This window comes from Mycosarcoma maydis, chromosome 4 (assembly GCF_000328475.2).
Source record: "Mycosarcoma maydis chromosome 4, whole genome shotgun sequence".
Taxonomy (NCBI): domain Eukaryota; kingdom Fungi; phylum Basidiomycota; class Ustilaginomycetes; order Ustilaginales; genus Mycosarcoma; species Mycosarcoma maydis.
In genome coordinates this window covers 73,772-101,735 of record NC_026481.1, presented here as the reverse complement: position 1 = coordinate 101,735, position 27,964 = coordinate 73,772, and the positions used below count along the sequence as shown (strand labels likewise).

At 52.6% G+C, this 27,964-nt stretch overlaps 10 protein-coding genes across 10 annotated transcripts; 8 read left to right on the top strand and 2 right to left on the bottom strand.

The window, feature by feature from the left end:
* Positions 1 to 1,521: 1,521 nt before the first annotated feature.
* Positions 1,522 to 1,737, bottom strand: UMAG_05102 (uncharacterized protein; the record flags this gene model as incomplete). The annotated part of the gene is made up of 1 exon (XM_011389870.1): positions 1,522 to 1,737. One exon carries the CDS (start codon positions 1,735 to 1,737, stop codon positions 1,522 to 1,524), a length of 216 nt encoding a protein of 71 aa, XP_011388172.1.
* A 2,065-nt stretch (positions 1,738 to 3,802) lies between these two features.
* Positions 3,803 to 6,862, top strand: UMAG_05101 (DNA topoisomerase I; the record flags this gene model as incomplete). Its single annotated transcript, XM_011389869.1, has 1 exon — positions 3,803 to 6,862. The coding sequence occupies one exon, from the start codon at positions 3,803 to 3,805 to the stop codon at positions 6,860 to 6,862; it is 3,060 nt and encodes a 1,019-aa protein (XP_011388171.1).
* A 559-nt stretch (positions 6,863 to 7,421) lies between these two features.
* UMAG_05100 (uncharacterized protein) lies at positions 7,422 to 8,079 on the top strand (the record flags this gene model as incomplete). The annotated part of the gene is made up of 2 exons (XM_011389868.1): positions 7,422 to 7,425; positions 7,505 to 8,079. 2 exons carry the CDS (start codon positions 7,422 to 7,424, stop codon positions 8,077 to 8,079), a joined length of 579 nt encoding a protein of 192 aa, XP_011388170.1.
* Positions 8,080 to 8,766: 687 nt separating this feature from the next.
* UMAG_10172 (uncharacterized protein) lies at positions 8,767 to 11,424 on the top strand (the record flags this gene model as incomplete). The annotated part of the gene is made up of 1 exon (XM_011390033.1): positions 8,767 to 11,424. One exon carries the CDS (start codon positions 8,767 to 8,769, stop codon positions 11,422 to 11,424), a length of 2,658 nt encoding a protein of 885 aa, XP_011388335.1.
* Positions 11,425 to 12,236: 812 nt separating this feature from the next.
* On the top strand, positions 12,237 to 12,482 carry UMAG_10171 (uncharacterized protein; the record flags this gene model as incomplete). The annotated part of the gene is made up of 1 exon (XM_011390032.1): positions 12,237 to 12,482. The coding sequence occupies one exon, from the start codon at positions 12,237 to 12,239 to the stop codon at positions 12,480 to 12,482; it is 246 nt and encodes an 81-aa protein (XP_011388334.1).
* A 1,418-nt stretch (positions 12,483 to 13,900) lies between these two features.
* Positions 13,901 to 15,146, top strand: UMAG_12157 (uncharacterized protein; the record flags this gene model as incomplete). Its single annotated transcript, XM_011390108.1, has 4 exons — positions 13,901 to 13,909; positions 14,073 to 14,423; positions 14,544 to 14,902; positions 14,996 to 15,146. The coding sequence occupies 4 exons, from the start codon at positions 13,901 to 13,903 to the stop codon at positions 15,144 to 15,146; spliced, it is 870 nt and encodes a 289-aa protein (XP_011388410.1).
* Positions 15,147 to 15,686: 540 nt separating this feature from the next.
* Positions 15,687 to 16,928, top strand: UMAG_05097 (uncharacterized protein; the record flags this gene model as incomplete). Its single annotated transcript, XM_011389867.1, has 1 exon — positions 15,687 to 16,928. The coding sequence occupies one exon, from the start codon at positions 15,687 to 15,689 to the stop codon at positions 16,926 to 16,928; it is 1,242 nt and encodes a 413-aa protein (XP_011388169.1).
* Positions 16,929 to 17,875: 947 nt separating this feature from the next.
* Positions 17,876 to 22,354, top strand: UMAG_10170 (uncharacterized protein; the record flags this gene model as incomplete). The annotated part of the gene is made up of 1 exon (XM_011390031.1): positions 17,876 to 22,354. One exon carries the CDS (start codon positions 17,876 to 17,878, stop codon positions 22,352 to 22,354), a length of 4,479 nt encoding a protein of 1,492 aa, XP_011388333.1.
* Positions 22,355 to 22,541: 187 nt separating this feature from the next.
* Positions 22,542 to 23,057, bottom strand: UMAG_05095 (uncharacterized protein; the record flags this gene model as incomplete). Its single annotated transcript, XM_011389866.1, has 3 exons — positions 22,542 to 22,709; positions 22,790 to 22,985; positions 23,050 to 23,057. 3 exons carry the CDS (start codon positions 23,055 to 23,057, stop codon positions 22,542 to 22,544), a joined length of 372 nt encoding a protein of 123 aa, XP_011388168.1.
* A 1,202-nt stretch (positions 23,058 to 24,259) lies between these two features.
* UMAG_05094 (uncharacterized protein) lies at positions 24,260 to 24,772 on the top strand (the record flags this gene model as incomplete). The annotated part of the gene is made up of 1 exon (XM_011389865.1): positions 24,260 to 24,772. One exon carries the CDS (start codon positions 24,260 to 24,262, stop codon positions 24,770 to 24,772), a length of 513 nt encoding a protein of 170 aa, XP_011388167.1.
* Between the last annotated feature and the right edge of the window lie 3,192 nt (positions 24,773 to 27,964).

Sequence of the window (27,964 nt, the reverse complement as noted above, 5' to 3'; positions counted from 1 at the left end):
CCCGAAGCAGACGCTGTCACACTCCCACGCCACCGTTTGTGATTCCACGCCGCGCCGCCACAAGTGTCTCAACTGTGCTGTCATCCACTCGATACATCACGCTTTGGGGTCGCATGTATTTGAAGCCATGTGACAGGGTGGAAGTCGAGATGTTGTTCTTCTTGGCATTATGGCGAAAGCGACCCAAGACCCCCGCAGAAAATCGGCACGGAAACGCCCGCCAATCATCACGAAACAAAAAGGTGGCCAGAGGGATGCATCTCGGCTCATGTTTCTTGGTCTTGATCAAGAGATCAATCGCCATGGCGTACTGCCATCAGAGAGCCAGAGCCGGGAGACGTCCAATCAGATTGATTTGAGCAAACATTTGCTTGCTCGATTCACAAACGGTATTTCACGATTGCTAGGACGACCGGAAGATCGTTGAGAAGAAATCAAATTTCGTTGTAGCTTCACTCACACTGCATCTTGTGCACGGTCTTTGCTCGGCTGTTTCACGTCAGGATTGACTTCTGCCTGAACGCTGCCACCCAACAACCGCCGCCGAACAGTCACACACATCGAGCTGAAAATTTTGCGATTCGATCTTCACTCAACGATCTTCTGTCGTCCTTCTCTCTTGCCATCATGAATGTCGGCCATCCTGCCCGGAAGGCAATCCTTCTGCTGCCATGGATAACAACGATTGTGTCGTCTTCTGCGGACTTTGGAGCAGCGTAGTTACAAATCACTTTCACCAGTCCATGTTTTGCAGTACAGCGTACGTGCGGGGCGATCGTCTACAAGGTCGCCTGTTTCAAGGGACCCTGTCTGCCACAGCGTGTCTGAGCCGCCAAAGATGAACAAAGCGAGCTCCTTGATTCGCGCACACGGCCTTTTCCTAGGCTGATCCATGACTCAACTGTGCATCTCGGGGAGGCTTGTCTGTCATTTTCTGCAAAGCATGGCAAATTAGAAGGCGCATGTTCAGATTGAAATTGCGTGCTTTGCTCCTCCCCAGCTTGCATTGCCGCGGACAATTTCTTCTTATCGTGCGAGCAGTCGATTCTTTGGTTTCGTCACACGTGTGTCACGTTTTACAAATCGTGAATTACGAATTACGAATCACGAATCACACTTTCTTGCTTAAATCGTGTTCTTACAATGACCTAACAAGTGTCAATTTCGTACACGGATCGTGGTCCTTCTTCTCCATCTATATGCTCACGATTCCTGTGATTTATGAATTCATGATTTGTGATCATGACATAAAGCTTGGAGATTGTGAATCGACTCAGATCGGCTCGGTCTCAGCGAATGATCTCAGTGGTGCCAATCTTCATGCCTCAGACTGATCCTGATAGCCAAAGTTGTCCAGTTCAAGCTGCCTCAACAGACGATGCTAGCGGACTGTGTGTCTCAAATCATGCACAACGTCTGGCAGTATCCATCAGCTACGCCAGGCTTTTACGCAGCATCGACGGGGCGATCCGTGCGGTAAACCAAACAAGTCTGAATTGCAATGTACTTCTACGACGCCGGCTAGTGATCGCGGCCAGTCTGCTTGCGAGCGTCTTCTTTGAGCTTCTCAATGTTGGAAGGATGTGTAATGGTGTCGATCGCAAGGTACACTGCGAACGCGCCGAGTCCCAATCCGAAACCGGGGAAGATGTTACGTGCAAAGAAACGGTGAGAGAAGACGGGGTGCTTGCGCCATGCCTCGCGCTTGGCCCATGGGTCGCGGTAGAGTTGCGACATGATTGCGAGTGTATGTCAAGATGATAGTATTTGTAGATGCCTGATGTAAGCGAGTTTCGAGGCGAAATCACGTTGCCAGAAGGATCGTCGATAGGAGTGGAAGCAAGAGCGAATGCGAAGTTAGGTGACTGTTCAGCTTGATTCATGTACTAGAGCAAGTCGAACAGATCAAGGTTGAGCCGGAATCATCGATGCGAGTTGTGCATATCAAGCGCTGCTGCTGCACCAAGGCCAGTTCCGTCTGTTCTAAGGTTCGAGATCTATCTCGATAACTTGTGCGTCTTCTTCTTCTTCTTCTTCTTCTTCTTCTTCTTCTTCTGCTGCTGCTGCTGCTGCTGCTGCAGGCTGGATCGAGTGATGCGAGCTGAGTGATTGATTTGCTCGATGCGGCTGTCGATTCTCAACTTACCGGTCAATGAGGCTTCGCGAGGCAGTTGCAGGGATCCTTGCAGAGATGAGATTGGACGAGGGTGAGGATCGACGATGTGACTAACATCAAATGGTGAGTGGACGTGAAATATTCACGATTGTGTGGAGCTGTCGATTGGGTCTTGCGGACCCGAATTAGTTGGCTTTTTCGTGCGAGTGTGAAACAGAGAGGAGAGACAAGATGAAATTTGGAGCTTTGCCAGCTAAGTTGACCAAAAAAGACCTCTTGCCTGCGAGCCAACGCATTTCGTTTAGCGCGATCGGCGAGACGCATTCGGCATTTTCATACCGTCGTGTTACTCCGTCGTTGTTGGCTCGCACAGGTCAGCACATCGTTTTCTTTCGTGAAGGCCGTCGCGAAAGACGTTTTGCGGAGCGAAACAGTCACGAGTGAGCGCTTCTTTCTGATCGTTGAAGTCCACCCGAGCTGGACTACCTTAGCTGGATTGACGACTGGAATACACACGAAAGAGGAAAGAGCTGACTGAATTCAATGAAGCTCCATGACACTCTGATTCTTGAAGGGGGTACAAAACGGATCGAGCTGGTTGCCTTTCATAGGACGGAAACCAAAGAGCCATCATCAACCATATACGCGTCAAGTGCAACGTGATCTAGACTCTGGTTCAGTGACGTGGGAAGTGTCTGTCTTACATCCACATTTTGATTCGTAGCTCGTGATTGCTCAGAGTGAGTCCTCAAGAAGAACCCAGCCATTCTGTCTGTGATTTTGTGGGACTAACTACGCTAACGTAAGTCTTGTGAGTAGCCATCTCGCTCGGTCCTCCACGCGCGTCCTACAACTGAAACGTGAACTGACGACTCGTGACTTGCTACAACCAAAATCCGACACACTCCATCGCGAAGCGGGAAGAAAGGGCGAGAAAAAAGAGACAGACAGCCCAATACAAAAAAGGTTGCTTCCTCTTCACGCTTCTGCCGCCGTCACAAACAAACAACACCGTCCGCGTCTGTCACCAATTTGCGTTTTCTTTACCGATGCGTTGTGCTCTTGTATATACATCGGCTTGAACACACAGCCGACTCAACCTCAGTGCTCACAAATCTCACACGCTCTTGTCTTTCGCTCGCTCCTCTCTTCTCTACCTTCACATCGGCACCTGCTCGCATTTTGCATCTCGCATTTCGCTCTTCCCACTCCTGCATTCACCGATCAATCAATTCATTAGTCTTCCTTCAAAGTCACACTCACACGCGGTCCAATCGGACGACATCTCCGCAGGCGCATAGCATCTGACTCACATAGCTCATCGCCGCATCTGCTCTATACTTGCGGTGCTGCTCGTCGACCTACACGCGTGCTCCCTTTCTCTCTACATTCTCTGTACTTCACGATCCACAGCTTGCTCTGCGGCTTGGTCCGAAAAAGTGACCCTGTTCGTAACTGTTGTTCCCAGCATCGAGCCCAATTATCCACCACCGAATAAAGACACACAGCTGGTACCATCCTAGCTTCTTTCCAAACTCGCATCGCAGCTTCCACTTGAGGCACGCGTCTACGTATCTCACCAGCCTCGTACGAATCGTCCACGGAAGTCTATATCGTCGAACGCCGCTGGCCCCCCTTCGACCCAGCATTGCTCCAACCGATCACTGCAACTCCTGCGCCTGCACGATGAACAGCATTCAAGTCAAGAATGAACCCATGCTTGCGTCGTTTGCGTCGACCTCGACCAATGGAAAGGCAAAACGTTCAGCCAAGCCAAGTCTCTTCAGCGGTAGTGAAGTGAGCTCCGACGACGACGAAGAGAAGCCTCTCGCCAAAAGGCCAAAGGTAGAGGACAGTGACAGCGACGCTCCTCTTACCTCGACCGTCTCATCGCAGAATGGCGTCCAAAAACGCAGCGGCAGCAGCAACAACGATGACAACGATGACGACTCAGACTCGGATTCGGACGCGCCACTCACAGCCCTCGTCAAGAAGAGCAACGGTAGTGATGATGACGAAGACGATGACGACGATGACGACGAAGGCGACGACGACGACGAAGAAGACGACGATGATGATGATGATGATGACGATAAACCATTGAGCAAATCGTCCAAGTCGAATCGAAAGCCCCCCAAGACCATGTCCATCACCGGCTCAGGTGAAAAGAAGTGGGACGTACTCATCCACAAGGGTCCCCGCTTCCCCGATCCATATCAACCCTTGCCCAAGGATGTCAAGCTCAAGTACGACGGGAGGCCAGTTGATCTGCCATGGCAAACCGAAGAGATCGCCATGTTCTATGCCGTCAAACTCGAGACACAACATGCCCAAAATGCTATCTTCAACCGCAATTTCTTTGACGATTTCAAGACGGATCTCAAAAAGTATCCCCCTAGAGATGGCACACAGATCAAGTCCTTCGACAAGCTCGACTTCCGTGATATGTACAACTACTGGCGCAGTCTCAAGGATGCCGAGCTCGAACGCAAAAAGGCTTTGGCTCCCTCGGCACGCAAGCGCGAGATTGAAGAGCGCAAGGCCGAAGAGACCAAGTGGAAGATCTGCCTCGTTGATGGCGTCGAGCAGCGTGTGGGTAATGTCAATGTCGAGCCTCCCGGTCTCTTCCTCGGTCGCGGTGCGCATCCTAAAGCAGGCAAGGTCAAACGTCGCATCTCGCCCGGCGACATTACCATCAACCACAGTGCAGATCATCCTGCTCCACAGCCTCCGGCAGGCATGGGTGATTGGGCCGAAGTCGTCGAAAAAAAGGACGTCACCTGGCTCGCCTACTGGAAGGAAAACATCAACGGCCAGTACAAGTACGTCTTCCTCGACGCCACTTCCAACTTCAAGACCAACTCGGACCGTGAAAAGTTTGAAAAGGCGCGAAAGCTCGACACAGTTGTTAAACAGATTCGTCGCGACGTCAACAAGAATCTCAAGTCCAAGGTGCGACACGAACGACAGATCGCCACCATCGTCTGGCTGATCGACAACTTTTCGCTGCGTGCCGGTAACGAGAAGGGCGAAGATGAGGCCGAGACGTACGGCGTCTGTTCGTTGCGTTGCGAGCACGCACAGATCAAGATGCCCGACACCATTCACCTGGAGTTCCTAGGCAAAGACTCGATGAAGTTCGAAGAGGATCTCAAGATCACCAATCCTGACGTCTTCAAGAACATTGCCATGTTTCTCAAGAGCAACGGCATGAAGGACAAGAGTGGCAACTATGTACGCAAGAAGCCTTCGGATCCCATCTTTTGCGCTCCCGAGTCCGGGAGCGGCAAGATGCAGCCGCTTCAGCCGAACTCGGTCAACCAGTTCCTGTCCAAGTACATGAAAGGCTTGAGCGCCAAGGTCTTCCGTACCTACAATGCTTCCGTCACATTCCAGGGCTTGCTCGAGCAGACCGAAGAATGGCTCAAGTCACGGCCCAACGCAGCCGAGCGCGAGATCAACCAGACCAACCTGCGTCTGGCCTACAACGAAGCCAATCGACAGGTGGCCATCCTGTGCAACCATCAAAAGACGGTGAACCCTATGTTACTCAACCGCAATCTTGAACGTACGCAGGACAAGATCTTCCAGATCCGCTACGAGATCATGAAGGAGCAGCAGAAGATCCTGACCTTCCACAAAGTCAGCGAGTTGAAAAAGGAGTTCAAGGTCAAAGAGCACCCTTTCATGAAGCAGTTTGACAAGATCATGCAGAAGCAGGATCTGGACGCCGAAAAAGTCAAGCAGTACGAGGAGCAGATGATCTCAGATAAAAAGTCCAAGCTCGAGTCGACTTTTAAGCGCCAGCAGTCCGAGCTGCAGTACCAGCTGGAACAGAAAGGTCTCACCGGCGACGACGGTACACCCAAAAAGGGCAAGAAGGCCAAAAATGTCGAAGAGGAGGTGCGATCGTCGATCAAGGGCTTCAAGGACAAGAAGCAGGTCGACGAGGAGCTCAAAGCGCTCAACGAGACGGCTAAACGACTTGAAAAGGAACGCAAGACCAACAAGTCGCAAGCCACCAGCTGTAACTTTGTCAGTTCGGCCAAGAAGATCCTAAGCAAGTATGAGATGATCAAGAAGCAAGAGGCGGAGCTGGTCAACAAGAACAATACATCGGATGTGGCGCTGAGCACGTCCAAGCTCAACTACATTGATCCTCGTATCACGCTCGCTTGGCTCAAAGAATGGGACGACCGTCTTAGCGATCTCGGGCAGGGCAAGGCTGCACCCAAGAAGAAGGTCAAGAAGGAGGAGGAAGAAAACGACATCAAGCCCAAGAAGAAAGACGCCAAGGGCGCCGCTAGCAAGAAGAGAGCCGCCAAGACAGGTCTTGCCAACTCGACGGGCGACAGCGAGAAGATGGAACTTGGGTTGCAGGTGATGAATATCAGTCAGTTCTTTGCTAATGCGCTGCAGAAGAAGTTCAAGTGGGCTGCTTCGGGCGACGACGGCCGCGACATTTCGGCCAAGTGGGTCTTCGTCAAGGATGCCCAGTCCAAGATGCGCAAGCTCGACTCTGCTGAGCGCAAGGGCCAGAAGGGCGGTTCGATGGCAGCCATGACAGATGCCGCCGACTCGAAGGAGGCGCAACCCAAAGTCAACTGTGTTCTCAAGAAGCAGACCTCTGCGGACCGCAAGATGAGCAAGCCGATCAAGGCGGTGGACAAGACCGAAGAGAGCGATGACGATTTAAGCAGCGATAGCAGCGATGACGAAGATAAGCCGCTTGCCGCTGTAGTTTAGTCCAAGCTTCGCGTTTCCTTCTCGGCGCACGCCCACCAACGCACAATATATTGTACGCTTCTGGCATGTTTCAAGCTCTAATGTCAGAGTCATTAGAAAGCATTGAGATCGATGAGTGCTGTCTGTTCCAGCGGCAAAGTCATGACTGTGTGTTGGGTTGGACGGGCAAGCGTGCCAGTCACGAGTTTGATGTGAATTCACGATTGTCATGCGTGTGCGTGAATCGTGAATGCTACCCATATCAGAGTAGAGTCTAAAAGATGCGAGCGACTTGACCGAGAGGAAAGGCTAGCGTGTAGTGCAGCCACAAACGAGAGACAACACGCAACACACACAGGTCGCATGCCTCCAAACAAATACAGTAAAATAAAAAAGAATCGTGAATGTGGAGAGAGTCTCGTAAGGGAGGCCCGAGCGGTAGAACTAGCGGCTGATTTGGCTGTGCTGAGCCCCTGAAGGTTTGACGTGTGACGTTCATGGTGCCAGCTAGCAACTCATTCCAACTACCATCCCAAGCATCATCATCAGCCACAGCATCTGCACTTCGCGCATCGCACCAATGGGTGAGTACCTGGCAGCCCACGGGCTAAGCGAAAACAGCAACTCAAAGCTGAACTCGTGCCCTGCACTTGCCCACGACAGCCACGATCAACAACCTCGACATCGCCGCTGCCAACGCCGCTAGCGGTACGGCTGATCATCCTCCCAAGAGCCCTCTCTCGGAAGAAGATCGTGCGCGACTGGAACGAAGTCTAGGTCATCGCCCGGACCGTCACGAGCTCGAGGAGAAGAACATCCTCAAGCCTGGCAACCTAGCCCCTTCTCTGCAAGCTGCTCGCGACGAACTGCAAAAGTCGCAACTCGCCGACAAGCTCGAAGGACGACTTGAGCGTCGCCCTGAACGCGACGACCTAGTGTCCAGAGGAATCCTCAAGGACCAATCGGTGGCACCTTCTCTGCAAGCCAAGCGAGATGAACTGCAAAAGAACCAGTTGACAGACAAGCTGGAAGGAAGACTCGAGAGGAGACCCGACAAGAACGACCTCGTCAACCGAGGTATCCTCAAGGATCAGTCAGTTGCACCTGCTCTGCAGGGAAAGAAAGAGGAGCTGGAGAGAGCTCGCCTCGAAGACCAACTGCAGAAGGACCTCGAGTCCCGGCCCAACGTAGATGCGCTCCGACAGAAGGGTATTCTCCCGCACCAGGAAGAATCGTAGCGAGCTCATTGTTTCTTTCTGAAGCTTCCGTGTCTCCGTTTGTTGCCATCGCCTTTGCAAGCGTCGCTGTCGTTACAATCGTATCTGTGACCACACACAGCCGCAAGTCTGTCGCTACATCATCGAAATCGTGAATCGTGAATGGAGAAAGTTGATTCGTGATTCACGATTTACGATTTACGACGATTTACGATTTGTTGAACATGGAACACGAACCGGGGAATCTAAACATGAGTGTTAGTATGAGGTCACCTAACATGTAGCAAATGTTTATCCTAGAGACGTGAATATACGAATCGTGAATCCTTCACGCTTCGTGCTTCACGCTTCGCCCGAATTATGACTGTGAAAGTGACGAAAAAGAGACGCTTGTCGCGCGAGACGGCGTGTTTCTCCAAAAATCCACGATTCGTGATTTGTGCTCAGTATTTGGGAGAGCAGTCACGAGTGCTCCACGTTCGGCTTCGACCGAACTGTCTAGCGCTCATGGCTGTATCACCGGCTGATAGGACCGGCTTTATGGCCATCGAAATGGGCTCTTCAGATTTGCCTTCAGAATAACCGTTGTGATTCACGCATGGCCTCAACTTGCCTTGCACAACCCATCACCATCATCAGCATCAACACCTACTCTCAATTGTACACCCTCGACTACGCAAAGCTCGCGCGTGGTGGCCCACCATGTCCATGTCCGACCTTGTCTCGGGTGGCGCAGGCTGCGGTCCCTCCAACCCGCTTCAGAACATTGGCAAACGCTTTGGTCAGGATCGCGGTGCGCAGCAAGACACGTTCGCCTCCAGTCCATTTGCTCAGCAGCAATCACCCTCGTTCCGATCGCACAATGCTGCTGCCTCCTCATCCCAGCAGCAGCAGCCTGCTTTCTTCAACGCTCCGTCGCAGCAAGTACCGTTGGCTTCGCAGGGCAATCTCCACGATGCATTCGACGTCTCGCAGCTGCGTAGCAACCTGCCGAGTGGCTCGCGCATGCCCATGCAGAGCCAACATCATCGATCCACACCAGGTCCTAGCATGGCCGATCTCGAAGCCAGCTTCCGTCCTGCATTTTCGAGGAGCTCGACTATTCAAGCCGCCCCACGAGCTGCTGTGCAATCCGGTTGGGCTTCCGACTTTCTTAGCGCAGAAGCCTCGCAGTCCAGCGTCCAGGCTCAGCCTGCACAGCAGATGCACGTAGACCGACACTCTTCACACGCCATTCATCCCAACGTCATCCCCATGGGGATGCACATGGGCATGATGTCTATGCCTCACACTGCACCTAATAGGCACTTTTCGCCAAGCCATCTGCAGGAGCAACATCAGATCCACGCAATAGCAGCACCTCAACTTGACAATGCAAGATGGGCAGAAGCCTTCACAGCTTTCGAAGTCTCGTCCAAGCCAGCACCGGAGGCACCCGCAGCAACGGCCGATGTCAAGCCATCTGAAAAGGTCGACTATGCTGACCCCCAAGAACGAGACGAACTCGCCCGAACCGCAGGTCGACTCGTTTCTTCTGTCGAGCATGACCAAAGCTCAAAGTTTCGTCAAAGCAACTTTCTCGATCTTATGCGCAAGATTCGGGACAAGCAAGCCGGCATCGAGGGTGACAACATTGTCGAGAACGCCGGCACCTCTACCACGACGCTCGATAAGGGCAAGGCCAGAGCGCACGATCTCAGCGCGTCATCAACCACACAGCAGGCGCAGCCGCAGTCGCAACAAGAGGCCTATTCGTGGGCAAACCAGATGGCAGTCAGTGGTGGACTCTCGCATCTGCCGCCCAGCGTACAAAAATCACTGGCGAAGAACAACGTGCAGCAGTCCGATCTACCGCAAGCTCTGCGCAACGAGCAGCAGATTCAGAATCAGCAGGCGCTTAACGATATGTGGGCCGAGGAAGATGCACGAAGCGAGGCTATCGAGAAGCAGGCGATGCGCGAGAGCGCTCGGGCCTTTGTCGGAGACGGTGGCGATGTCACTGCTCGAATGCGCGAGGATGATGCCGATGCCCAGGAGTTCGAGCGATACCAGCGTCTCGGAGCTAACATTCCGCACGCCAGCACCTTCAACAGGCGATGGGAGGAAGATCTGAACCGTTCCACTAACGAAATGGAGGAGGACGAAGCGCTCGATTTTGTTGGTCGCCGCTGGGAAGGAACCAAGGGCAGAGGCTATCCGGGTGCGCAGACGGCCGAGTGGGACAAGCTGCAGAGCGATTGGGACAACTTCGAGGTCACTTCTGCGGGTATCCGACCCGTTACTCTGCCACAACGCTCTGGGGCGACTACGTCCATGCAGCCAGCGCCAGTCTACCGCTTCCTCAGCGACAATCCTTACATCGCTTCAACACGCCACCATGCCGCACATGCCGGTGGACTTCCAGCTGGTCTCGAGTCGGTGCTCGAGAAGGAAGCCGCTGTGCAGCAGGATCCGCAGAACGCATCAGCGTGGTATGACCTCGGTGTCAAGCAGCAGGAGAACGAACGAGAGGTGCAAGCGATTGCAGCGCTGCGGAAGGCGCTCGATCTTGACGCCAACCTTAGGGACGCTTGGTTGGCGCTCGCTGTGAGCTACACCAACGAAAACGACCGCACCGCTGCGTACGAGGCGATCGAACGATGGATCGAGAGCAACGACAAGTACCGCGAGGTGGTTCAGCGGGCCAAAGCTGAAGTTGATGCCGCAAACCTAGGCAAGCAGCGTGGCCGAAGTGACAGCGTTTCGTCGCACAGCACCTCTGCCTCGGTGGTGGAGAAGCACTCACGCTTGACCAGCCTGCTCATTGCCATGGTGCGTAGTGGTGGTGAGAGGGGCGAGATCGATGCCGACGTCCAAGTGGCGCTGGGTGTCATTTTCAACTCGAGCGAAGACTATGACAAGGCTGTCGATTGTTTCTCCACCGCACTGTCCGTTCGGCCACAAGACTGGCTGCTCTATAACCGACTGGGTGCGACGCTCTCGAACTCGGGACGAAGTGCCGAGGCGATTCAGTACTACCATCACGCGCTCAACTTGCAACCCGAATTTGTGCGTTGTCACTTTAACCTCTCGATCTCCTGTCTCAACCTCAAGATGTATCAGGATGCTGCGGAGCACATCTACACGGCGCTGACGCTGCAGCAAGCTGAAGCGGAGACGCTGGGCATGGCGGCCGAGAAGGACAGCGCGACCAGTGGGAGCTTGTGGGAGACGTTCAGGGTGGCGTTGGAGCTGTTGAACCGGAGCGATCTGGCGGCAAAGTGTAGTAGGAGGGATATTAACGCCTTTGACCTCAGCGACTTTGTTGCTCCTGCAAGTGGCAGTGGCTCTGCTGGGGGTGTGGGTGAGGTCCCATTCGATTATTAACCGGTGTAACACTGCGTGTTGCTTGCAATCATATCGTCGTTGGTGGCTTTGATTTAGTCCAATGCTGTCTGTTATGACAGTTGTGATGTCTGCGATGTCTGTGATGTTGTGTGTTGGAGTCGTGTGTGTCAGCTTGCTCATCTCTGGATGTAATTAAACGGATTGGGTCGGAAAGTAGGAGAAGTTTGACGGCCAACAGTCGTTTGATGGACATACTCAACAGACACCTTTCAGCCGAATATGGGCATCTGTCCCTGACTGCTGCGACAGGTATGATGCCTCTTGAGTTATGAGGTGGTGAGACTATGATCGCAAAGCTTTCTTGTAATTTGTGAACCGCTAGCTCGTACCTGGACTCGGAACGTAACATGTGCCCAAGATCCTTCTTGCGATGGCAGTACGCTTCGGTTAGGCTCACACTTCACACTACTAACGCGACGTCTTCATCGCACGTCAATGATCCTTGCCATGATTCACGCGCTGCAAGACACTTACAGAGCTCAGCTGCGTCCCTCTGGCGAGCTGCGCCGTTGTACGTAGGGGAAATTCTTCATTACACCTGCGCATCCGCACGGAGTATGCGAGGAAAACACTTTCTGGTCTCGCCTATTGTTGTAGATCAGTCTCTCTGAAACAAGTCTCGTTGATTAGGTGTTTTCATCCTTTCGCAGCCCGAGCAACACTCGGTGGCGAGCATACACTTCAGCCCGTGATACCCAACGATCAAGCAGGATAAAGCATACCATGTCATGCGATCTATAAGAACGATGCTTGTGTCAAGTCCCTTTCGACGTGCAAATTACGAGCGCTGGATGTGGGAACAGCAACATCGGTCCAGTCGGCCATCTAAGAGCTTGGACCCAGCGCTCCGCAACACAAGGACCATCAAATCAGAAGCCTTGAACGAGATGCAAAAGGTGGCAAAGCTCAATGAAGCAGGTCGATATGACATGATTGTATGCGCAAACAAGAGAAATGATGTGGCTTCCTCAGCTTGCAGCGCTTGCACGATTGATCAACGTGTTGCGCTCCAGCGAGATTTGGACGCTCGTCGTTGACAGGATAATGACAATAATGACTCTCGATCCTCGTTCGTCTTGCTCTACCGACTGCGGGCAAAGCAGGGACATGGCCCCAGATCTGTACCTTTTCTGAATGTCTCTAGAGTCTCTAGAGCAATAAAGAAAGAATTCGTTGGTCAGAGGAGATTTTTTGCAACCTTCTCTCCGCCCTTTCGACGATTTCGTCCTCTTTCACGATCTGAACGCTCAGTCGCCGACCTCTTTCATGATTGGCGCCTCTGAACAAGGCATCGCATTCGTTAACACCATTTCTCCTACTTTTCTGGACCTGAGACTGAGAACAACGCACAGATTGAAGCTCTCACTTTGCCTTTCCGCGGAAAATGTGGCATGCATCCGATACAGGGCGTACCTTCTCTTCGCTTGCTTTACCTACGTTTCAGCCATCAACTTTCTAGCCGGAAAGGGCAGGTAGGTGGCGAAAATAGATCGATTTCCTCTTTTTCAAGGCATGTACAGACTGCTAACCGGGCTTGCGCACTGAGTTACACAACACGAGCCCGAGCTCAGCGCCGAAGAGATCGAGGTCGAAGCAGGAAAACACCGGGCCGCTATCAAAACCGGAGTCAGTCCTCGATCGCCTGGTGAAGAGACTTACGGATATATTTGCATCGCTTGTGACACCGCAGACGTCACCAAACAGACGCACCAACAACATTCTGCTGAAACACAAAGACAGTGGAAAGCATAGCCGACCGGGTTTCTTTCCTTGTCCTTATCTCGCCACAAGTTGGTTAAGAATCAAAAATAGTAACTTGGTCCAGCTTGTGTCTGCTGCCACGCGCGTTGTTTGACACATTACGCAACAATCACGAATATTCCAACATAACGTTAGTTAGTTGACTATTCTCGGCTCCTCCGCGGGGGGGGTGTTTAATTTTATTTTCCGACTTACAGTCGTGAGTTCTTCTGTGAAGCTTCACGATTCGTGATTGCCGGCAGCGGCAGCGGCTATGGTTTTTTTGGGACATTCCGGTGAGCTTGCGTGTTGAGATGTCTCGTGCATCATTCACGTTGTGACAGTGCCTCGCTGGATATCATTGTCACGTCCTTCTTCGTCTCCTCGACCATCAGCAAGGTAACGACGTGTGCTTCGAATCCTGGGTCGCGATCGACTCCACCACGCGCTCCCAGCACATTCCTGCTTCGGCTTGTGTGGATCCCAATTCGATGCCCTTCCATGCGCTCGCCAATGTTGCTTTGGAGGTCAAAGTCACAGTAACGCTTTTCCATCTTGGCAACACCAACAGTTATCGTCAAGCTTGGGCAGATGACACATGGAATACTAACTTGAACAGATGCCTCAACGAATCTCAATTCCCTGTCGAACTGCCTGTTCTGAATGTGCTCCTCGAGCATGAGTCTATGGGTGAAAAGGGCTATGGGACTTGGGCATGTGCAGTGTAAGTCGCATCTGAGTAAATCCGGTGCTGCTCTAAAACGGGCCTGAACGATGAATGCTTGATATTCAATGATCATTCAGGACCTCTCTTTTCTACCAAAAATCTACTCTAGTGGTTCTTCCAGATTCTTGACGCCGGAGTTGCACGAACTTGGACAGCTCAGGAAGTCTTGCTAAAGAAGTTCACCGTTGAATCGATCGACAAGATCGGTCTGTCAGGTATCATGATTTCGTATGCTCATATGGATCATTATGGTAGCCTCCGCGACCTCGATGCCTCACTACCAGTCTTTGTGGGCCCTGAAACCATGGACTGGATCGGTGGAGGTGAAGATGCAGCCCCGAAGGGCGAGAAAGAGTTGATGACGTTCTCGACCAGCTTCCTCAAAGACTGTACGTTTATCGAGACGGATTGCATCAGAAGCAGCAAAATAGACGAAAGGATCAAGACCCGGATCAAGGACATCAAAGCTGGGCCATTCGATAAAGCTAGGGATTTCTTCGGCGATGGTAGTGTCAGTGTCGCTTCGGCTGAAGGGTTAAATATGCTCTGGTGAGAAGATTCTATTGTCCTACCTGTCCAGTTCCTGCAGTTTGCCTTCTGAATTCAACTCGTTAACTTGTGTCACATGCAGCATTGCCAAGGTCATATGGTGCTATCTGCCAAAACTACTTATGGACCCAATCCCACCTATGTGCTGTCATCAGGAGACGCGGCCCACCAGCAGGCGCTCTACCACATACTCCCGCCCCCTCTGCAGCTCAACACTGAAACCTTCGGCTTTTCACCTGCGAAGTACGACCATTTGTATTCCGCCGAAATTGATCGATGTGCCACGCCCGACTATTTTGACCGCACCAGCACAGAGGCCATTACGGACCGCGCCATCCTGATTGGCAAGGTTTCGTGCACGCAAACTTTTCCAGACAAGGCAATACGGACGCTTGCGGCGCTATGTTGCATGAAGGCGTACTCCGATGTCATGGTCGTTCTGTTAGTCTTCAGCCCTTCAGACCAACTAGCTCTCAGCACGCAGATTACTGACCCTGTCAGTCCCTATCGTCCCCCCTAACATTCGCAAAATAGCGCCCACGAGACCGACTCTGTCAAAGCGACTGATCTAAAAGAAAGCGCCGGGCTCGTTGTCGACGACTGGCAGAGAAAAGGCTACAAGGATGCCAAGATTGAGTCGGATAAGCAGGCCAGGCATCCTCTGGCAACCGTTTCAGGCGAGTGAGGCGGAAATTGTTGGCCTGTGGCCTCTCTGCATCGCGATACCAAAATGCGAACTCGTTTGCATTAATGAAGCCATGTCACCACCAAAACCGGTCGGATGCACAAGGCTAAGTAAACCTTTCGTTGCAGATCGCTAATATGACGGAGCTCCTCTCAGCTCGTCTGCATTGTGCGAGCCGGAGCAACTGAATGCCTCCCTCATGTCTATTGACGGGACGCTCCACCGCGTCGAAGAACTTTGCCCCCAAGTACGCGCGGCTCTGGCGGGTGTTTCACACAGATCGCTTGGAAGTGAATATGAAGTTGCCTCCTGAAAGTGGCCCACAATGCATTTGTGAACTACACCGGGCCGAAATGAGTATGCATGTGGTGCCGTGCGGGGCGTTGAACACAGTGTTGCCGAGGTCTGTTCTTGGTATTAACTTATAGTATCAAACCTTCCTTGCTTGTCCCCTCGTGCAGTGTGGTTCGTGTGTGTATAAGTAGAGGAGCCAATTTGAAAGTATCGGATGGCAAATCTCCACCAAAAAAAACCCCCACAATGAGCATCGACTTTGGAGCGATATCTGCCTTGCTGCTTCTTAGCTTGATCAGCCTCGGACTATCTCGCGCAGAGCATATCAAGCAGACAACAATCAACGTTGCAGACATCAAGGCGGGCTGCGACCATTTAGCAGCACGCTATGAAACATGGTATGGAAACAACAAGAAGCATGGAGCTGCCAAGAGTAGTGGAATCTATGGGAGTCTGAAGCTGGCTTCACCTTCTTTTCCACTTGCCGTCCATCAGCGGGGCACAATTCTACCGCTCAACGCTGTGGGCGGATATCCCAAGATGCTTGGTCAAACCTACAACGTTCAGGTGGGCGTAGGCACGCCTGCTCAATTCTTTAACTTGACGGCCGACACAGGCTCGATGCTCACTTGGGCGGTGCAGGCTTCATGCAAAATACAAGACTGCCCTGGAGTCGGTGTCAAAAAGACGTACAACCCCGCCAAGTCGACCACGAGCAAGGAACTAGGTAGTGATCACGAAGCATATGGAGATGGCGAGATAGATCTGACGCTTTACACCGACATGGTAAGCTTGGGAAACATGACGATAAAGACGGCTACGATCGGAGGCGCAAACAAAACATTTGAAAGGGACAGCAAGCTCGAACACGACGGCCTTTTTGGACTCGGACGAAGAGTAAATGCGGCTCCAGAACCGGTGCTAGATAGCCTGAGCAAGGAGAACAATTCTTTCATCCAGACCATCGCGCTGGACTTGGGTATCCAGGCGACATTGGAGATCGGCGGATACGATTTCGAAAAGTATCCCAAGCTATTACACATCAACGTAGACAGTGACGATGGTTGGCTGCTATCGGACAGCAGTCTGACAGCTCCAGGCGCTGCAGCGACCGACTCCGTGGACTTGCTGGTGGATACCGGATCGTCGGTCTCGATGTTACCTGCATCACAAGTGGATGCCATCATGAATCGGACAGGTCTCAATGTGAAGAAAACGACAACAGAACCGATCGTGTATTCGATGCCGTGCGATACCAAACTAGACATAGACATGATTTTGTCGGATGGCACAAGGATTCCCGTCAAGGATTCGGACATCTTGATGCAGAGCAATGATGCCACGATGCCAGGTTGTCTGAGTCTGTTGGTTGGAACCACAAACCCTTTTCTGCCATCCGTAGCGGGCACGCCTATGCTCAGGAGCATCTACACGGTGTTAAGCAGGACCGAATCAGGTGACTGGATAGGGCTCGCGCCGTTATTGTAGGGCGGTGATGACGGAAGTAGCGCGAGCGCGGGTGGCAAACAGGCCGTGAACACCCGCCTCAAAAGTGCTTTTGTTGTACATTCGCCACACATTCTATTTGCGATATCAGTGTATGACAGCTGCTCCGGGTGAATGCATTCTCAGACAGCTTGCCGATGCAGCCCCTTATCGTGCTGATGATACACAAGAACAGGCGATTGTGTGACTCGATTCGCGCTCTCGCCAAATTCAAGCTAGTTAAGAGCGCGTTTCGACAAATTAACCGCGAATCGCAGCCGACAAGAGCGCCTTTAGCGGTTCACGCGTTCAGGCGAAATTTCGTTACTGACTTTGTGATTCACGACTGTGTGTAATTTTGCGCCAACCAAGTCGCAGGAACACGTCGAAACAGTTTTTGCCGCGGAAAGCGCACCTGCAACTCGTAACTAGAGCGTGCAGGAATCGAATCACGAATGGCTCTGAGCATTTCAGGAAACGGATAAAATGGTTCTAGCCAGAGAGTCAAATTATTCCAACCTCCCTCGGATCATCCGAACTGCCACTAACAGTCTTGAAGCTGTCACATGTATCTGCATACACGATTGCTGCGCCATTCTTCTATCTGCTTCATTTGACTCGATCCGCGAGGGTTCGCTTCCGACACCGCAAGAGATCACATCGAGGTTGAGTCTGTCCCTCATTTAACATCACACCATCGGTCTCCTTGCCTGCACCACTTCTGCCGCCTCGAGCCCTTCTCGGTGAGCGAAGCTCCACGTTGCTGCCGAACATCTCGGGATTCAATTCCTTAAATTCTCGGCTTGCAACCTCGTTTTCAGGAGCAGCCGAAAAGAGTCTCTTTGGAACATCACGAGATTTCTCACCTCTCAGCTACCCACGCCGATGCTTCCATCAACGACGCCATGAGTTATCAACAGCAGCAGCAGCAGCAGCAGCCAGCGCCGACCATGCAACACAACAAAGGCGCCTCTCGCGCCATTGCGCGACTCCCTTTCGAATCTCATCGGACTCAACTTCCGACACTCTTCTACCTCTTCTCCTTCTGCCCATCCGTACCGTCCCCTTTCACAGCACCGCGCGCATTCTTAAGACATCCAGGCGTCCTCTATGCCATCGGTTTCGTTGCAGCGCTCTTGGCAGGATGTGGTATGCCCGCTCTCGACCTGCTCTACGGTATTTATACCAACAGAGTAACGACAAGTGCAGCTAGTCCACAGTCCATCCGCGACGCTGCTTCCTACATCGGCTGGGTCTGTACAATTGTCGGCTTCGGCGAATTCTTCTTAGCTTGGCTCTTCCTTACGTGCTTCTCCTCCGCCTCGCATGATCTCACACAGCGCCTCCGACACTCCTACGTCGCGTCGGTCTTGGCTCAGGATGCATCTCATTTTGACCTCCACGGTGCTGGTGAGATCGCAAATCGCGCCAGCAAGGACATCTCGGTCATCCGCGCTGGCTTTGGCGAAAAGCTCGGCTACTTTTGTTGGTCCGGTGCCACCTTGCTCGTCGCCGCTATCGTTGGTTTCACCAAAGCGCCCAGGGTCGCCGGTGTCCTTTTTGCTCTTCTTCCTCTCACCATGATCATCTTTGCTGTTCTTGGCAAAGCAACCGAGGTCGTTGGAGCCCCCGCCCTCCGTATCGAGGCTCGATCCTCTACCTTCCTCGAACAGGTTCTCGGCTCGGTCCGCGTAGTTCAGTCTTTCGGAATGGATGCACAGCTGCTTAGACACTTTGACAGGGTCATGCTCAAGCCGCTCGAAAAGCTTGGCATGCGCAAATCGGCGATCCGAGGTCTCGAGACCAGTGCAGTCTACTTTATGCTCAACCTCACCTACTCCCTTGCTTTCTGGTGGGGTGCCATCAACGTTGTCAATGGCAATGTTCTCGTTGGCGACCTGCTCACTACCTTTTGGAACTACTTCAACTCGTTGTTCGCCCTCGCCAACATCGTGCCCCATATTGCTAGCATCTTTGATGCATGGACTGCTCTCAAGCAAGTCAGGAAGGCAATCGAGCGCGAGCCCAAAATCGACATTCGCCAGGAACACGGCATCGTTCCTGCTTCCGAGGCGAAAGGTTGGTCCCCGAGCTTCGAACTTGATCATGTCACCTTCTCGTATCCTTCCAGGGCCAACGTCGCCAGTCTTAAGGACGTCTCCATCTTCTTCCAGCCTGGCAAGGTCACCGCCCTCGTTGGTCCCTCGGGCTCCGGCAAGTCCACCATCACTAGCCTTTTGCTTCGTGAGTATGACCCCGAGACTGCCAACATCCCTCATCCTCACGATGCCGATGATGAGGTCGCAGCCAGGGACGACAAAGCCGCCGACGCTGCGGAAGGACAGGCGAGCGAAAAGAAAAGGTCGGTCCCATTCTTCTCGAGAAAACGCTCAGCGAAGAATTCGACGGTCAGCGAGGACACAGAAAAGTCCGTCCCTAGTGCCGACGTCAAGGGTCGGATTCAGGGCTCAGGCATGGTTCGTTTCGCTGGCCATGATGTTCGCGACCTCAACACTCGATGGTTGCGATCGCAGATTGCTATCGTGCAGCAGCACCCACAGCTCTTCACAGCCTCTGTTTTTGAGAACGTTGCGACCGGACTCACAGGCACCGAATGGGAGTACCTTCCGGATGTTGACGGCGATCCAAGCGCACCTGAACATGATGCTGCTCGAACTGCCGCTATCCGCAACAAGGTTATGCGTGCCCTACAGAAAGCAGAGGCCTGGCACTTTGTTTCCAGGCTTCCACAAGGCATGGACACCCCCGTTTCTGGTGGTCGTACTGGTCTGCTCTCAGGAGGGCAGCGTCAGCGTGTCGCCATCGCTCGCGCTCTTGTTCGAGAGCCTCGTCTGCTGTGCCTGGACGAAGGCACCTCGGCCTTGGACTCGGACACCGAGAGCAAGATCAAACTTGCATTGCAGAGAGAGCAGGAAGAGCGCGGCATGACCACCATCCTCATTGCCCATCGTCTTAGCACCATTGAGCACGCTGACAGCATTGTCGTGCTCAAGAACGGACGAGTCGTCGAGCAAGGCAACCACGAGTCGTTGATGCAGAGCAGGGCATGTGCCGAAAGAGGTCTCTATCGCAGCATGGTCATGCAGCAAAGACACCTCGCTGAATACGAGGCTGATAATGGTGACGACGACTCAGACTTCAAGAAAGTAGAGAAGCACCTCACCATTGACGGAAAGAAGGCATCTGGCGACTCGTCGGTCGCCCTCCCTGACGAGTCAGAGAAGAACAACAAGCTCGAGCCCGAAGATCGGGCTAGGTCCATGTACGCGCTATCAGACGATACGAGGACTAGGGTCGACTGTACCTCGACCAGTGGTTCCGCATCTATTGTTCCGGAAGCGCCTCTTTCTCGTCATGATGCTCACCCTGCCCTCGACACGCGTCTGCACCGAAGCAGCCGCGCCTCAGACAACCCGCACCGTGCCTTCTCAGGGCGCACAGGCACCGCATTGGGCCTTCACGAGCCTGCCCAAGAAGCGACCTTGGGCATCAAGGATGCGCAGCTTACCGTTCCTTCTCCAGCTGCTGCAGCACAATATGTCAAGGCCGACAGCGAAGACGCAAAAAGCCTGCCAAGAGACGAGGGAGAAAGCGGACGTCGTAGCAAGATAGAACGAAGGGAAGAGAAGCGTCGCCTCCGCAAAACTTTCCTTCGATACGTCAACGACCAAAAGCTCTGGTTCTGCATTGGTGTCGTTGGTGCCGCTGCGACTGGTGCCAGTTTCCCGGTCGCCGGGTGGCTGACGGGAAACGCAGTCAACTCGCTTTCGATCGAAGGCGACAACGCGAGGCTCCAGAGCGAAACCAACCGCTGGGCCCTCTGGTTCCTCACCTTGGCCTTGGCTGATCTAGTCATCGTCCTGATAGGAAGCTTCTTCCTCGAAACTGCCTCCGAGCATGTCATGAGGAAACTTAAGAAAGATGGCTTCTCCTCGCTGATCCGACAGGAAATCGGCTTTTTCGATGCCGAGGAGCACGCCAGTGGTGCCATGAGTGCGGCTGTCTCTAGTCATCCCGCCAACGTCGCAGCAGCCACCGGTTTGGTTTTGGCACAGGTTATTATTGGTATCGTCAACCTCATTGGCTCTGTCATTCTTGGTCTCGTGCTCTCTTGGAAGACATCGGTGGTTTGTCTCGCTCCTGTCTTCGTGCTCTTCCTCTCTGGCTGGCTCAACATTGCCATGCTCGAAAAGTACGAAGCTGTGGCCCAGAAACCAGCTGACCGTGCTGCCTCGTACGTCTCCGAAAATGTGGACGCTATCAAGACGGTCGCTGCACTGGGTCGAGAAGCAGAGACGATGCGAATTTTTGATGAACGTGCTCGCGCCGATCCCAAGCGCACGGGATACCTCATCTTTGGGGCAGGCGGCTTCGCCGTTTCTCAGGCTATGGTCCTGTTGCTCTCTGCCCTGGTCTTCTACTGGGGCGGTACTCTCCTTAGCAAGAACGAGGTTAGTATCACCGCGCTCTATGCGTCTTTCGAGGCTGTCGTTATTGCTGCTTTCTCCGCTGGTCGCCTCTTTACATTTGTGCCCGATTATGGACGCGCCTCCAATTCGTTCAAGACCATCTCCGGCTGGATCAATCGCAAACCTTTGGTCGCCGATCAAAGCGGTCTGCCCGAGCTCGACAAGTCCTCCCGAGCCAAAGTGCTCGATGGCAGCTATGCGTCGGGAGACATCACGCTCAGCTCCATCGAGCTCCGCTACCCTCAGAGACCCAACCATCCAGCGCTCAAGGAGCTCAGCATCATCATCCCTGCCGGAAAGAGTGTTGCCTTCTGCGGTACCTCAGGCTCGGGAAAGAGCTCCATTCTGGCTCTGCTACAGCGCTTCTACGACCCCTGTCAGGGAAGCATTGAGTTTGGAGGTGTCGACGTGCGTCAGGTTCCAATTCACCTTCTGCGTCAGCAAATGGCTTACGTCTCCCAAGATCCAATCTTGTATGAAGGCACCATCCGCTGGAACCTCTCGCTTGGCTCCAACGATCCCGACTCAGTCACACAGGAGCAGATCGAAAAAGCTTGCGAGGACGCTTACATCCTCGACTTTGTCCGTGGTCTTCCGAATGGCTTCGACACCGAGATTGGCTTCAAAGGCTCACAGCTTTCAGGAGGTCAGAAGCAGCGTCTTTGCATCGCACGAGCGCTGTTGCGCGACCCCAAGATCCTGCTCCTCGACGAAGCAACGTCGGCCCTCGACGCTGATTCCGAAATCCAGGTACAACGTGCGCTCGACCGTGCCGCCCTCAACAGGACCACCGTAACGATAGCGCACAGATTGAGCAGCCTAAGAAAATGCGATTGGATCTTTGTGGTCGAAGATGGCAAAATCCGTGAGAGCGGCACGCACGCAGACCTCATCGCCCGTGGCGGCAGATATCGCGAGCTCATGGAGCAGCAACTCTAGTTGCAAGTAGCTTGCGGTCCCCTCTCATCTTTATAATCTGTCTTACATATCGAACTACTTGTCATTCGTAAATCGTGAATCTCACTTTGCTCTTGTATAGATACATTTAACTACGTTTTCTTTGTTGATGGGAAAGAGGCAGATCACCATTTAAGTTTCACGACCGCAGCGACCGACAAGTCACGAGTCATGAGTCAATGGTGGAGTGAGTAGGATGCATGACCTGAACATCTAACAAAGTCGTAACTGACGTCGACGTGTTAAGCACATCCAATTGACCCTTGCCGGCAGTCACACATGCAAGGATATCGGCAACGCCACATTTGGCGCTGTGGTAGACAGCCGAGCTAACTTGCTGAACATCCAAAAGTTGGCTACAGGCCTCGCAGGCTGTTGCACGGCTCGCTCGGATTTTAAAAGGACGCTCATGCTTACTGACGACCATCCAAGGCCTATACGACCCGGCACGTCAAGTTCGAGGCTGGAAGGCTCTCCGATGCTGTTATCAGCGTTGACCTGGTCAGATTCAAGCCGACGGACCTCACCCACCGCTGGAAGTTCGATAACCTCGATAAGCTCGACTTGCAGCTTTTCGCCCCGACCGGCGGATGCAACGCGGATACCTAAGCGCCTGCCGATTGGACAAAGTAGGAGGAGGCGCTTCACACGGAAAAACTCGACTCGCTCGACGATACCTGCACATGGAGCATCGTGGATCTACCCGAGCATCGCAAGGGTGTCACTGCCAAGTAGGTTTTGAAGACCAAGCGCGATGCCAGTGGCAACAACAGCAAGTGCTTGTAGTTATTCCGTTGTCCAAAATACATTCACATCCTGAAAAAAGGAAAAATTCGTCCTCGGAACCACTCCGGCAACCACCCATGGTGTTTGCTTATTGAAAGCCACCTGAGGAGGAGCCTAGATCGGGGTAGCTTCCTCGGGTGGCTCTTCAGGAGGAGCCACCCTGGGCGGTTGCTGGGGTAGCTTCCGACGCACGATGAGCAACCACCCTCCATCAATCAACCGGTTCCAGCATGCAGCTCAAAACACCACTGTTGTTGTCAATGCAATATAATAAATTAATCTAAGCCAACGAGCGAGTGAGCAAGTGAGATGGACGAGTGAATAAAGGGCCAGCAGCCAAACGAGTGAGCGAGCTCAAAGAGTGAGTGAGACCAACGAGTGACATCGATGAGTGACATCGACGAGTGAAAGAGACCAACGAGCGAGCGAGACCAGCGAGATGAATGGGACGGGTTAGCAGGTTACAATGATGTGCGGGAAAGCTGGCGACAAGGAATCATAAATAGGATGATGCTTACCCAACTAGGCAGTTGACGAAGGGGATTTTGTGGCCAGTCATGATGCACGATTGAAATTCGTGATTCACGATCGTGACGCAGTGACGCAAGTAACTCGCGACTTGATGCTTGACAAAAGTCACGAGTCTCTAATAAAATTTCATGACCAAATCGTGAATCTCAACAAACCCCGAATGCAGTCATGAGTCAGCCTGTAGACATATTTGCCAGTGCGCCAATTCTGCGGGCTCGGATCCTGCTTTGGAGTGGTCTCGGGTGGCAATGACAAGTGCGACAAGTCACACAGCTAGCGCAGGCGAGTGGGTGTGGTCGACAAAACAAGAATTCGTCGCACCATTCACAAATTGGCAAGCACCTTTTTTCAGCCAGGCGACGGATGAATGGCGAGCGGATCTCTTGAAAACTTTCGATCTCCTGGAGCGCTTGGGCCTATTCCTCTTCCCCAGTTGCGATGATTCAGCAACCCCGCCTAGACAGTCTTGTAGTGCCCAAATGTCTGACTCACCGTCTGACTCACCTTTACTGCTGCATCGTCTGCCGTTCAAAGCAATTGAGAAGGACTTTCAGCACGTCGATTTCGACCATGCCGTTGATAGCTGAGCCGTTTCGTGAGAAGCCTTATCCTTTTTCTGCGCTTCCCTTGGCCGCTGGTGCCAAGATTCATGATTCGCTGTACTTTCCTCCTTCATGCCACCGTCCACCGCCATTCATGAATAAGATCGTATTAGCTTTTGCGTTGAGGAAGATGGTACAACGTCGAAACCAAAAGAGAAAGCAAGATGGTGTCAGTAGGCACACTCGACAGGCCAGAGCACGCCGAAGCAACAAAACAGAGTCGGAAGAGGAGAGAGAAAGCCTCGATCCGATTGGCCTCATGAGAGACTCGTCGCTGAGCACTATTGGAGAGGATGCCGTATCCGACTCCATCAACCGGGCCGAGTCCAGCCAAGCTACCCGTGGCAGCTGGCAGTCGAGTCAGCCCGAGTCACAGTCTAGCATACAAGATCTGATTGACACTATCGTCCACATCCAGCCGCCCCCGCTGCCAGAGTTGGTCGCTCTGTGGCTTGATTTCTTGTATTTGTGGGCAGCATGACCTAGAGTTAAAGCCCCGAACTTCGACAACCCTCGCACAGAGGGCCCCCTCACTTCGCAGAGTTAGTCGCTGTGTTAGCTGGCTGTCATTGAGAGCGGCACGACCGTACAGCCCTTGGAACAGGAATACTGTACCGACAGGCCTCTTCGACACACAAGAGGTATCGCGCCCCCGGGCTTGACACGCCGGGAACACCCATGTGTGGTAGTCTGTCTGTCGGCGAACAGCAGTCTTGTGCGCTCGGCCTGTCCACTCCTTCTTTGATCCCAGCAGCGACAACCTTTCTCTCAACACTCCTTTTCAGTCGCAGCAGCTTCGCAGTATCAACCGACGTAGATTGACCGTCGATTGCAGCACCTTTGTATCAGGCGTCCTCACGCTGCTCCTGCTCTGGTGCTCTGGTGTCTATGCTCTCGTCCAGTCGCGTTGTTGTTGCTCCGTTGTCTGCCTGCTGAAAGAATTCTTGCCTGCCATCGTCAACGTCGCTCACCTCCGATGCCTCTCACTTTCCGACTCTCTTAGTCTGCCGTTGCTCCCGCTGCCAGTCTGTCCCACTCACCCCTCACCTCGCCATCACCATGAGCAGCTTATCGCGCTCTCAATGGAGCCACAAACATCGCCTCTATAGATGCGACCAGTGTGGTGAGGGTGGCAAGACCTTCACTTACGAGCAGTGGAGATGGCACGAGACAATCACGAATGAGAGAGTATCGACGCTTAGCAGAAGAGGCGAGGACAAGATCTGTTGGTGTGGCTCCAGCAGCGTCAGTATCAGCAACGTCGGCAGCAGCAGCAGCACGCACAGCATCAGCAGTATCAACAGCGTTGGCAGTATCCGCAGCACCACACCCGCAGCGGCAGCATGCCGATCCTCCCTCTCTACACTTCGCAGCAGCCTCGCGCTGAGCCAGTTTGTGCATGCTGCCGTCTCTCGATCAGCAAGGTATCATGCGGACATACATCTATCCGCTGACAATTCATGATTGGCTTCGTCTTCAAGTCTGCTCGTCTTGGTCTAGCCCTGATGCTACATCCGGCAGAAGCTGGCCTGCCCACTGTTGGACTCGGTGGCATAGTCACGAGTGTTGGTCTCGGTATGGAAGGACCACAACATCTCGTTGGTCCTCCACTCGTGACTATCGACCTCCTTCGGATGTTTGAGATCCGCTGCGCTTTCAGTCATGGGTACGTACTTCTCCTCTGTGATCGATGCTCCCGCAAGCTGCTGGCTTTGTTATTAACTCTCTTGCAACAGTCGTGAGTCATGAGTACCTTCTCGAATTGCTAGGCTACAAATACATGCATTCATTCGTGATTATTGTTTTGCTCCAATACCATGTCTTGTGAGTGATCTCCAATGCGACTGGCCGACAAGCTAATGAGAGGATGGCCGTAACCCTCACACAGGTTCAACGCAAAAACGACGTCGGATGGCATTCAACGCAGCAAATCTCTCACGCTCTGGCAGATTCGTGATTCTGATTCACAATTATGTTCACGACGCAGTCATGCAAGGTCATGATGACCCGAAGCGTTGGAGCCCACACAAAATCTAGGAATCACGAATGATTTCTACAAAGCAAAGAGTGCGAGAATTTCCCCTGCTGTGTAGCCGGACCTTCCCGCATCATACACCGAATCAGTTGGAGTTATGGGTTGCTGACAGGTTCGTTGATCGGCTACTGATGTGTGGTTCCACTCACGACTCACGACTTGTGACTAAACCATGATTCGTGATTACGATACAGCAAATTTTGTGGACGAAAGTACACACAGGTGAAAAAACATTTACAAAAAAACGGAAAAATTATTCTTGAATTCTACCAACGAAGCCACCCACTATTTCAATTTCTTGTGAGGGACATTCACGATTCATGATTTTTAGAATATCTGCGATTGGCGTTTAGTCTGATCGTCCACAATCATTCACGATTCGTCATTCATGATTCATGATTTAGGTTACCCGACTGGAACACACGAGTGACCAGACGGGAGCGAGTTAGTCCGCAACAATTTCATTTACCCGACGGAAACACAAAAGTCGCGAGTGATCGGGTGGGAACGGGTCAGCCCACGTTATGTCCGCAATCACGAATACGCTGACGAGTAACGTAGCTCGTCAGATTTTACACGGTTCATGACACAGCGCTGGTAGCGAGAAGCCCAGAGTAAATTCACACAAGTCGCTGGACGACTCGCTGTGGGAATCACGAATATACCGTTGGCTACAGACCCGCATCAAGTCACGAGTCACGTCGTAAAAAAGGAAAAAGTCGTCCTAGGAACCACCGAACCACCTGTGCGGCTCCTAGATGGCTTCTCGCAGCAAGCACCCCTGGCAGGTGGCTCCTAGGGCGGTTTCGAGGACGACCATCCTCTCAATAGCTCATCGGCCAGTCACGAATCACGAATGTTAGTAATGTATATACTTTATATAAACTTAAACTGTGTTGACGAGGAAATTTACAAAGCACATATATTCATGATTTCTCCTGGTTTGTGTATATGAGCTCACCGTAGTATCGCCCATGAGCTGATCTCTATACATTCGTGATTCGTGATTAGCACCTCGTACATCTGACCAGCCGTGACCAGAACTGATCAGTTGTGCGAACTCCTTTCTTTCCGGCTATTGCAATCGTGGGTCTGTGAGTGATAGAACCTGAAACGTGAAAGAGAACAGACTCACGCATCTGGCCAATTGTGGCCACAGCTAGTCGTGAGTCAGTTGTATGAGGAGCCGACGTATGGGTAGAAGCTCATCGCATGCAGGATACATGTACATAAATAAACACAGGTAGACCCACACTTGTAGTTAGTCGCGAGTCCCTCGTCCAGAAATCACTCGTGACTCGTGACTGTCCAAAACGCACATACATTCCAAATCATTCGTGATTCGTGATTATCGCCCAACTCAGTCTGTGAGTCCCAAATCGCCTCTCTAAGGAAAGGGAGACTTCGATCATATAGCGCTTGCTAAAATTCACTAAAACTGCAATCACGAATCATGAATACAGTTGATCGCGCATTTATTCGTGATTACATGATTCACGATTCGTGATTGTGGCTGTATTCAATATTCTCGGTGAATCCTTAGCGGGCGCTGGATGATCGAAGTCTCCCTTTCCTTAGAGAGGCGAGTTGGGACTGAGTAGGGTCGAGAATGGTTTGGGATGTATTTGGATAGTGTAA